Source organism: Mastigoproctus giganteus, chromosome 4 (assembly GCF_048544385.1).
Source record: "Mastigoproctus giganteus isolate SK-2022 chromosome 4, ASM4854438v1, whole genome shotgun sequence".
Classification (NCBI taxonomy): Eukaryota; Metazoa; Arthropoda; class Arachnida; order Uropygi; family Thelyphonidae; genus Mastigoproctus; species Mastigoproctus giganteus.
The window spans coordinates 1,773,600-1,785,791 of record NC_143578.1 but is presented as its reverse complement, the minus strand read 5'-3'; the positions used below and the strand labels follow the sequence as shown (position 1 = coordinate 1,785,791).

General features: G+C 37.2%; 1 protein-coding gene across 1 annotated transcript in view; it reads left to right on the top strand.

The window, feature by feature from the left end:
- FASN1 (Fatty acid synthase 1) overlaps nt 1–12,192 on the top strand; it is a 371,433-nt gene that overhangs the window by 97,126 nt on the left and 262,115 nt on the right. Inside the window, exon 7 of the mRNA XM_090372546.1 lies at nt 3,716–3,946. Within this exon, the coding sequence (XP_090228672.1) occupies nt 3,716–3,946 (231 nt within the window). The remainder of the gene's footprint in view (nt 1–3,715; nt 3,947–12,192) is intronic.

Genomic DNA, 12,192 nt, shown 5'->3' with positions numbered 1-12,192 from the left:
TTCAAAGGCACTCTTACTGTTTTGGAACTATTTGGATCCTTCATCAGAAAACTGGTAACCTAAGTAAACAAATTTATGTCAAACAGTGAATAACTGTATCAGATCTAAACAAGCAGCCAAGTGGTAAGTGGTATTCAAGTGATGCCTTTCTCCTTTACTAAAATGCCATATTGAGCTAATGCAACATAGTAATACACTGGTGTTCAAAGAAAGTGTATCACCTAGGGATTTCACATTTCTAACCTTTTTTTGCGATGATAGTTACATTAATGACTATCATCATAAATAGAAATATAAACAAAAGATATTTATTAATAGTTAAGGTAAAGCTAAGTAATATTTGACAGGTGCTCTCAAAATATTCCAAAATGAGCATTTGCAACCTTTGTACAACAGTTTTGGTAAACACGACAATTAAGGGTGAAATGTTATCACAAGCCCTCAATTTTCTCCAATTCATCATTTTAAATGGAAAACAAAATCAAAAGTTCACCAGGTGCAAACTAATATTTAGTTGAACCGCCTGTGGCCCTGATTATGCCATCGAGGCATCGATAAGATCAATTTCTGAAGATAATCAACTGATAGTTCATGGTTCAAAACATGAATTATGGCTTACTGAAGTAGTAGTAGTAGTGGCATGTGATGCAAGAAAGCAAGTGTATGAGCTTATGCAGCATCAGTCAAAAAAAAAAAAAAAAAAATCCCACCATTCCCTCCAAATGCCTGTCCAGTTCCTCCTTAAATTTATTCAACCTATTAACTGCCACAACGACAGACGGAAGTTTGTTCCAGCAGTTAACCATCCACTGGCTAAAGGCAAATTTCTGCACATCTATTCTACATCTGTCCTTTCTTAATTTGAATTTATGCCCCCTTAGGTTCGTAATCTTAACAAGTGGAAGGATCCCATCAAATTTCAGCGTGCTCAACCCATTCAAGGCCTTATACACCTCAATCAGATCACCGCGCAGTTGCCTAGTCTCCAGCCGCTGCAATTTGCAGAACTTAAGCCTCCCTTGGTAAGAGGATCCCTTCATCCTCAAAATCTTGTTGCCCTTCTCTGTACATGCTCAAGTAAATCTACATCCCTTCCTAAAATGAGGCCTCCAGACGTGTATGCAGTACTCAAGGCGTGGCCCTGACCATTGCCTTATACAGAGGAATAATCACTCCTTTTCCCTGCTAGCAAAATTCCTATATATCATTGACAAAACCCCATGACTTGCCCAGCAGCCTGTCTGCATTGCTCAGAAAACTTCATATCTGACTGCGCAATTACTCCCAGGTCTTTTTCATTTTCTACCACCTTATGTGTAGTACCACACAGTTGGTACGTTTCTCTGGGGTTACTTCTACCCATATGCAGTACTTTGCATTTGTCAAGGTTAAACTTCAGTTGCCACTTTTTAGCCCATCTGCCCAAATGATCTAGATCCTGTTGCAGTAGCACACTGCCATTACTGTCATTAACAACCCTGCCAACCTTTGTATCATCTGCAAATTTCAACCTTAAGCCTGATATACCTTCATCAATATCATTGATAAATATACAAAACAGCAGTGGACCCAACACCGAACCCTGTGGGACTCCGTTAATAACATTAGTCCATGAAGAGCAGCACCCATTGATTACCACCCTCTGTCTTCTCCCACTTAACCATCCTTTTATCCATTTTAGCAAACTTATCCTTAATACCAGTCTGAGAGAGAGAGAGAGGGGGGAGAGAGAGAGAGAGAGGGGGGGGAGAGAGAGTGAGAGAGAGAGAGAGAGAGAGAGGAGAGAGAGAGAGAGAGAGAGAGAGAGAGAGAGAGAGAGAGAGAGAGAGAGAGAGAGGGAGGGAGGAGGGGGGGGGTAGAAGGGAATCACCAAGAAAGAGAAGAATGATGATATCCAGCTGAGGACCCTGGGTGTGCCAAGCCCATACTCACCAGATGCAAAATACTCATTCAGTTTGTTCGCTGTCTGAGCAGGATCAAAGTTCACAAAGGATATTTAGTTTCTTTCTGACATCTGCAGATTCCACACAATGTGAACAGTTCTCTATAGGATTCAGGTCCGGGCTTTTTTCTGGCCAGCTAAGTGTTGTGGTGGACTGTCCTTCCAACCATTTTTTCACCTGTAACAAATGTAAACACATTACTGTTGAACCTCTAATGCAGAAATGAACCTAAAGTAACTACAGAAGTGCCTACTGACACTTTTTGCCCAATGACAAGGAGCAGAGTCATCCTGAAATATGCAATTACTTGCAGGTTGAAATGGTCTCTAATGGTTGTTAGCAATTTGCCTTCCAGTATAGCCAGGTATCTATTGGCATTTACGGAACCTTTTATAAACTGCAAGTGACCTACTCCGCGATACAAAATGCACCATCTTATCATTTGGCTGGTAGGGAATTTCACTGTAGACACCATACAGTCTGGATGGTATTCTTCACCACATCTATGGCGAATCATTTGTCTCCCATCAGCGCCATGTAAGGTTGAATTTCTTCTCATCCGAGAAAATAACTTACTTCCACTGTTCGGGGGTCCATTTGACGTTCTCCTTACACCAAATTAATCGGGCCTTTTTTAATTTTTTGTGTGAGGTGGGGGGCTTCTTCTTTAGGACGATGGCTGCAGATCCATTTTTGAAGAGGAGTCTTCTGATTATTACTGCACTTGCTACCACTCCTGTATGTTCTTCCTATTCTCATTTTAGCTCAGACGAAGAAGCTTTACAGATTTTAAGGCATAAACGCTTCAGAATGCAGTCCTGTTTTGACATAGAAACTCATTTGCATCCAGTTCCTTTTTTTCTCTCAGCAGAACCAGTATTCTTGAGTTTGGAAAGGAATTTATTCACTGTCAACTGATTACAAGACACTCTGTAAGTGATATGTTGTTGTTGTTGTTATTTGGTTTTTAGGAGCATTAACAATTAAGGCCATATTGCTCCGGGAATGTGCAGTGGTCATTCCCTGACCTTTCCGCATCCTCCGTATTTGGTGGTCATGGGCTCAAACCCTGGTCTAATCAAGAAACGTGTGCTACATACTGCTGCTCCTGCCCATCTGGGTACGGAGGCACCTCTAAGCAATATGACAAGAAGAACATCCTTCCTCATGTGAGGCAACAATAGCACTCTTTCTTCGTGGGGTTAACTGCACTTAACTTGCCATCCGAATACAAGCAAGGAATGACTGCAACTCTTGCAGAGCATACTTATATACCTGAAAGTAACAGCTAATGCAATATTATGTCATCATCTATGCGTGTCAATCTTATCTGATGCAATCTGTAAGAAATATTGCCATATACTTCATTATTCCGATGTCAATTACAATTTTAAGGGGTGATTTTCTCTCTCTCTCTCTCTCTCTCTCTCTCTCTCTCTCTCTCTCTCTCTCTTTGTTAGCTGCTCATTTAGATTTGACACATTTAGTATTAGCAAATGCAAGAAAACTAATTTTTGTATTTTCAGCTGAACAGAAAAAATGAGAATCTTAAGTTAAATTTATTACTTTTATAGAATGCAATGCTTACTTCATCATTTTATGAAAACTAATGCAAGTATATTTAGAGGGTGATTTTTTTTTTTTTTTTGTTTTGTTATCCTTATTTATTTAATGATTTAAAAAATTAACTCTACATATGAAATGGTTTTTATATTTATACAGGTGGCTTGTTGGAATTTATTATTTTCATTTAACAAAGTAATTTTCTTTAGGAATCACATATCCCAGCAGTGATATGCAAGAAAAATTAATTCGTGAGGTATATGAAGAGGCAAAAATTGACCCCAGGGAGGTATCTTATGTTGAAGCACATGGCACTGGAACAAAAGTTGGTGATCCTCAGGAAACTAAAGCAATTACTAATGTTTTCTGTAAAGATAGACAGGATTCGTTACTGATTGGGTCTGTAAAAAGTAATATGGGCCATTCTGAAGCAACTTCAGGTATTTATTTAATTATTCTGGGACACAAATTCCTTAGCCAGGCCTAGTGTATTAAGAGCACAAAGTGCAATCATAAAGCTATCTGTTGGCTCATACCTTAATGTTTAGAAAATCAGTAATTATTGTGTGTTCATTTCCCCAAAAAAAGTGGGCCTTCACCTTCCATTTGAGCCATTTTTTTTTATTGTTCTTAATACATAGCATAATAGTTTAGATTTGTCTAAAAGACCGTTTCTAGTGTAATTGAAGTTGTATTAATCTTTAGCATGAAGAAATTGATAGCCTTGAATTCTAGTTAAATTAAAATAATTCTAATATAAAATTATATTACAATTTTTATTATGCAATATAATAAATAAATGAACATCTGTTATTATTACAATCCTTTCTTTGTACATATATTTGTCATTAGGTTGAGTTTGAAAAATTTCCTGGACAGTCATTAACATCAGTCGTTGTTCCATTATTTCACTGGTCGACGTACGAAGCCTGGCCACCATGCCCTGTTAGTGTACTTCTATCCATCGTTGATTTCACTCCAGTTTCCTCCCCTCTTAATGACATCGGTCTTTATCATGTTCTGCCACCTCATTCTTGGTCTCCCCCTTGGTCTTTTGTCCCTTAATTGTAAATCAAACATTCTTCTTGGCAAACCCCTCTCGTTCATCCTTTTTTACATGTTCAAACCACTTCAAATGAGACCTTTCAATCCTATTCTGGAGTTTTTCAACCTGAATTCTCTCTTTCTCTGTAATCACATCATTTCTGATTTTGTTATTTTGTTGCTTCTCGTCTTTCTGGCTATGTTCCTCACAAATCTCATTTCTGCCCCCTGCATTCATTCTGTTCCTGTACATGTTATGCCAAATGAGGCTTACATGGAAAAAAGTAAAAAATAAATTAATAAAAAAAAGAAGAAAATACAATGAATGAATGATCTCTAACATTCAATAGGTGTTCACAACATATAATAAATGCAATAGCCAATGTAAATAATCCTTCAAACATATTCTAATGTATCATACTTGTGATATTTCTTGAAATATTTTGGATCCATAGTGAAAACAGACAGATTCATTTAAGAAAAATTTCTTCACCTAAAACTGTTACACTTTCTGTAATCTTTAATAATTAATTATTTAAACTATTAATTTCAACTTTGGTTGGTTATCTTTCATCATATGTAAAGGCTCTTCTGGACTTGATCCGTTCTGAGGTCTCCTAGTATATCTACTATGATACCTTGGGATTATTAAAGAGTATTATTACTATTATTAAAAGTTTCAGATCAATGTCCAGAGTGGGATTTTGGTTGCTATTATGGAAAAAACATTTGGCAAGAAAGTGTCCATACAGTTCTGTAATTGCTTATTTCATCCTTTTAAATAGAAGGGATGTTTATACGTCTCCATCTATATGAATTTTTACTGAATCCCAAGGATACTCTCATTGTAAGCTAAAGGGTCGATAAAACTGATCTCTTCTTTCTTCCTTAAAAATAATTGGGTAGCCTCCATCAGCTCCTGGTGCCCTGTTATCTTTTAATTACAAGAATTCTGGTCTCTTTTCAGTCATCTTTTCACTCTCATTTAGTATTAGCTACATGGCCACTGGCTCAAGTTTAAAAATTTTTCAACTGTGAATGTGGATGCAAAGTATTTATTTAGTTTATCAGCAACTAACTCAGGTTCATCAATATTATTATACCAAGTGGCAATACAGTAGTTATGCCAACTGTATGCCAACTCAATACAATTGAGTTGGCATACAGTAGTTATTTTTGCTGTTTCATAGTTTTGGCTAATCCTTTTATGCAGTAGTCTTTCAAAGATCTTACTGACAACTGGTAACAAAGCTATTGGGATCAAGTGAGCATCAAGTGAGCCAAAATGGTTGTTTTTTCCTTTTAATGCTATTAAAAGGGCAGAATTCTTTGCCATGTTCTGTACTCTTAGCTAAACATTTACATAATCTGCTTTGTCATGCCTAATCCATGCTGAGTAACTATTTTACAAGCCATTTCATATTTACTGTAGGATTCGGTCCCCTGGTAATTTATAATTATCCTATACATCATTCTTTTTTCTGTTCCATCAAGGTCTTCAATTATTTTAACATCCATTTTTGTCTATATCTTGAGAAACACTTTTCATTAGCATAAGAAACTTCCAGAATTCTTTAAACATTTCCCATTTAGCATTTGTATGTAGTAGTGTGTTAGTATTGGCCATATGGTGCAAAGAAGCTCCAGGGTTTTGCTACAACAGTGAAAAATACAATAAAATAAATAATAATAAATAATATAAATAAATAAAATAGACTGCCAATATGTTTTCTTCCTTATGTAAGTACTTATCCAGCAGACCTCAAAATTTCCCCAAGTTGTTAGCTTCAGTTACCCATGGGAACTAACTTATTCCAATAATTGATAATTTGCTGGCTAAAGGAAAACTTCCTCCAAAACAACAGTCTAAACCTTTTCCCCTGTGATTGGAATTTATGTCCCATAGCTATGCAGTCATTTATAACAGAAACTTTTGCCTTCATTCGTTTTATTATTCTCTTTCAAAGCTTAGACTTCATTCGGGTCTCCTCTAAGAACCTAGTTACTAAGCTCTATAGCTCATATGTTAAATTTTTTCTTTATATTGCTTGTGCATCAGGCAAAACAGAGGCAATCTCCAAGGCAGAATGTGCTGGTCCCAAATGAACTAGTTATTGTTGGTGACTATTGTCGAAGAGACGTGGAATATAATATGCAAGAAGGACAAGTGGAACATGACCAGGGTATGTCTGCCAGGAGCAAAAGTTGATGGCGTCGTAGAGCAGATATCATCTTTTAAGGGCACAAAAGGTGATATTGTTGTACACGTTGGAACTAATGACATTAAGAGTAAGAGATCTGCAGATTTACTCAATAAGTACAGGTGAATGATGAAAAAAAGTTCTGCATTAGGGTTGAATGTGAAAGTGTCCGCAATTCTGCCCAGACACGATAGGAGGGAGTATATGATGAAAGCCTTGTCTATCGATTTAGCCCTGGAGAGATTGTGCAAGGCTAAAAAGGTAGAATGTCAACAAGCAGAGATGAGTCTGTGCTTGTTGACAGCAGACTACTTCTAAAGGGAAGGGGGGTACACTTAAATAGAAAGGCTGCAAGAATATTTACTGATGCTATGGAGGCAGTGTTCCATAGCATCAATGATGAGTGTTATGTGGGTCCAAAAACTGCTAGCTTGGGGGAGGATACACAGACTAAAAGATTAACAGTGGCCACAGGCAGAGGCAAAAGTGATTCTTGCACTGCTTCTATTAGAATGAGCAGCAGCCTGGAAAGCAAGGCAGTGAAGATTTCCAGGACTGCTGGGAGTTATAGTGGAACAAATAAATACATGGGCTGTGTTAGGGTAACTAAAAGTAGAAACAGGTGCATGTACACCAATGCTAGGAGTATAGTTAATAAATTTGATGAGCTTGAAGTGCTAGTCAAGACATCAAAGGCAGATATTGTTGGGATATCAGAGATGTGGTGTCACACAGAACATTACCAATGCAGAATTGGAATTTAAGGAATACAATGTGTACAGAAATGATAGACAGGACAGGAAGGGAGGAGGGTTATGCTGTTAGTTAAGAAATACAGGCATACCTCGAATAACGAATAGGATGCGTTCCACGAAATTACTTCGTTAAGCGAAACTTCGTTTTCAGAGGTAAAAATACTATGGCCAGAATAGGGATACGTTCCTATGTAAAGAAAATGAAAAGTTTTTTTTTTTTTTTATGAACAAAGAAAAGTTTTATTAAATAAACAGTCAACTTACATACAAAGTGAAATCACATTTTAAAATATGAGTCTAAAGTTGATTGCTTATGCTTTTTTTCTCTTTCATTTAACAATTGCTTATAGGAGTTATTGCATTTAACACTGATTGTTTAACAATAAAACTTCTTCCTAAATCAGGATAATTTTCACTAAAAAATTTAAAACGTTTTCAATGTCATTTAAGCACCTTTTTAAATCTTTGGTTGTTAACACTTTTTTGGCAGGAACTTCTTTAACTTCGTCTTCATTATCTTTATCTTCGTTGCTAACAAGGTTTTCTAAATCTTCCACTGAAAAACCATCATCTTTTGCATTCAATAAATTTCTAACATCCTCTTCATCGACATTTTCGAAACCTATTGATTGAGCCATCTGGATAACTTCATTTCTAATTTCTTGGATGTTATTTTCTTCTTCTAGTACAACTTCTGGCCATATTTTGTGCCAAACTCCATTTAAGCATTTCTTAGTGACAGTTAAAACTTTTCCAAAAAGTTTTAACTGTCATTTCCTCTTTATCCTCTAGTTCAGTTAAATTGCTTAATGTTCGACGCAGATAATAAGCTTTAAATGATGCTATTACTCCCTGATCCAGTGGTTGAATCAAGGAAGTTGTGTTTGCTGGAAGAAACACAACTTTGACAGGAATGCTTGTGTCCAACGTGTTAAGATCAGTAGGATGTCCTGGAGCATTGTCTAACAACAAAAGAGCTTTTTCTTCAAAGTTGTTTTTTTGACAATACCGTTTTACTTCAGGACAAAAGTGGTTAACAAACCAATCAGTAAATAATTCCTTGGTAACCCAGGCTTTTCTATTTGCTTTCCATATTACAGGTAAATTCATTTTTATGTTACCTTTTAACTCCCTCGGATTTTCTGAATGTTAAACTAATAACAATTTTAATTTATAATCGCCAGAGGCATTTGATCCAAAGAGTAACGTTAAATGGTCTTTGGCTGCTTTGAACCCAGCAGCTGATTTTTCTTCAATAGAAATGAAGCTTTTTGTTGGTAGCCGTTTCCAGAACAAACCGCTTTCGTCAACACTGAACACCAAATTTGGTGGAAAATTTTCACGTTCAATTATTTCCTTTAGTTTTTCTGGAAACTTATTTGCAGCTTCTCCTGTTAATTTTACACTATGAATCCTGACCCGTTTTTTAAATTTCTCGAACCAACCACGAGAAGCCCCAAAGGTTTCCGTAATTTCTTGTTTGTTTAGATTTCAGGTGATTAAACTGGAATATTTTTTTATGTTAAATGGGGCTTGAAATTGCGGAATTCGTTATATAGAAGCTTCGTTATCAGAGGTAAGTAATGTTAACCGAGGTATGTCTGTACATAAAATCTAAGGAAGTGTATCCAATTGACGTTGGGGAAAATGCAATGTTGAGTCTGCTTGGTGTGACATAAGCACTGGGAAAGTAAAAATGAGAGTAGGCATGTGTTATAGGCCTAATGAATCTGATGAGTATAATGAGCAGTTGTGCAAAGAAATAGAGTGGGCCAGTAAACCAGAATGTCTTATAATGGGGGATTTTAACTTTCCAGATATTGATTGGAATTTGTGGGTTTGTCACTCGCACACTAGCAAGACTTTTGTGGATTTATTGGATGGCCTATTTTCTATAGCAACATGTTCGAGAGACAACCAGAGGGAGTAATACTCTTGATCTGATTATCAGCAGTGATTATTCATGCGTTGAGAATTTGCAGATAAAGGAACCACTGGGTGACAGTGACCACAATGTACTGATGTGGAAATTACTTAAAGATGTAACTACCATCAAGGCTAAAGGGAAGGGGAAGGCTTTTTTGCTTTCATAAAGGTGACTACAGGTGTTTTAGACAGTTTTTAATTTATATATAGTGGGATCAACTGATGACGTTACCTACATTGAATTCTAAATGGGAAGCCTTCAGGGACTTAATTTTGGAGGCTACTAGGCTTTTCATTCCCACTAAGAAATATGGTTCAGATGTCAGATGAACTAATGAGGCTCATTGCAGAGAAGAAAAATGTATGGGATGCATGTAAAGTATCAGCCAATGGCAGATATAAACTAGTCTGCAATCAAGTCACAAAGGAGGTTAGGCATGCCAAGGCAGATTACGAGAAATCCTTGTCAAAGAATGCAAAGAAAAACAGCAAAGAGTTCTTTACTTAAGTAAACTCTAGAAGGAAAGGGAGGAATTAGATTGGACCACTTAACATAGATGGGTTGACTGTTGATGATCATGCTAAGGTAGCTGATAAGCTGAATGAGTATTTTGCATCTACATTCACACATGAGGAGTTATTCAATGAGGGGAGTGCCAGAAGTTTATCAACCTGTAACAGGGAACTAAGTGATTTTGTAATAACTCAGAGCAAAGTAGAGGAAAAATTGTTGAAGTTAAATAAAAAAATTTACACCTGGGGTGGACCGGTCTATCCAGTTTTATTAAAGGAGGCAGCAAAGGAAGTAAGCAAACCCTTAGCCATAATTATGAGAGCTTCCTTGGACTCAGGGGAGGTCCATATGGACTGGAAGTGTGCAAATATATCACCAGATCATCACAAAGGGTGTTCAAAAGGTGAAACAAGTAACTATAGATCTGTTAGTTTAATTATTTTCTGGGGAAAATAATGGAATCACTGATTAAAGAAGCATTGCAGGATCATCTAGACAAGACTGCTGTAATAGTTAAGACACAGAATGGGTTTGTTAAAGGGAGGTCTTGTCTGACCAATTTGATTGGATACTATGATGTGGTCAAAAGGAACTGAATGCCAAAAATAATTTTGATATCATATACTTGGATTTTTATGAAAGCTTTTGATACTGTTGCACATGGAAGACTACTATACAAATTGGAGAGGCATGGCATTATGGGTAAGTTGCTACAATGGATAAAGGGTTAGTTGAGTGGGAGACGACAGAGAGTGGTAATCAATGGATACTGCTCTTCTTGGACAAATGTTATTAGTGAAGTTCCCCATGGTTCGGTGTTGAGCCCATTGTTATTTTGTACATTTATAAGTGATATTGATGTAGGTATATCAGTTTTAATGTCCAAGTTTGTAGATGATACAAAGGTTGGCAGAGTATTTAACGATAGTAAAGACAGTATGCCCACCTCCTCTAGACCCAACTGGATCTAGAGGAGTTGGGCAAATGGGCTGAGAAGTGGCAACTGAAGTTTAACATTGTCAAATGCAAAGTACTGCATATCGGTAACAATAAATGAAGAGAAACGTACCAACTGTATGTACTATACTCATGGAATTAGAAGGTGAAAAAGATCTGGGGGTAATTGTGCAGTCAAATATGAAGTTTGCTGAGCAGGGCAGGGCAGGGCAGGTCATGGAGTCTTGTCAATGATATATAGAAATTTTACTAGCAGGGACAGGGAGATGGTTATCCCGTTTAAAAGGCAATGTTCAGGCCACACGTAGAGTACGGTGTACAGGTCTGGAGGCCTCATTTTTAGAAGGATGTAGAGTTGTTAGAACGAGTACAAAGAAGAGCAACAAGATTGCTCATGAGAACAAAGGGATTCCTTATCAAGAAAGGCTGAGGTTCTGCAAATTGTTGTGCCTTGAGTACACACACCTGTGAGTTGATCTGATTAAGGTGTATAAGGCCTTGAATGGGGTTGAGCAAGCTGAATACTGATGGGGTTCTTCCTCCCTTTTTTTTTATATAAATCCCAAACACGAGAGGATTTAGAACTTATAGTACTTAGTACCATGCTTGGCTTGGAGGTTGAGAAGACAAAAGAAGATATTTGTTGACATTGGACTTGAACTTCTGTAGACAGTAATTTTCATGAAATATGTATGAAGGAAAGTTGTTCCAGAAAACAGCAGTTGAATGAATAAACAAGGAAGATGAAAAGTTGTTTCTGTGAGTTTGAAGTTGGACAGTAAATGAATGTTGGCTGGTGGCAGCTCGTGTTTGGACTGTTTTGAAAGAGAGAGCGGGAATTATAGAAGCCAATTCAGAAGAACAGTGCCCATGGAAATATCTGTAGAAGAGGCATGCAGCAGAAACATTACGTCTATGAGACAGCAAGTGGAGATGAATCATTAATTACCCTAATTGCGCTCTTCTGAATGGAATCTAGAAACCTGAGAGAGATTTTGGTGGCACCATCCCAGATGTGGGAACAATATTCCATGGTAGGGCGGATTTGCGATTTATACAGAGTGAGCAGCTGTTTGGAAGAAAAGTAATGCTGAGAGCGAAAGAGAAAACCAAGTTTTTTAGATGTACAGGCAGCAATATTTGTAATGTGCTTGTGCCAGGAGAGATTAGAAGTCAGGGTAATCCCCAAAAGAGATATATCATTTCGCCTAGAAATCGGAGTGTCACCAAAGATAAGCGTAGGAGCAGAAGAATCCTTTTTGCCAGATATAAGACAAGACTGAGTTTTA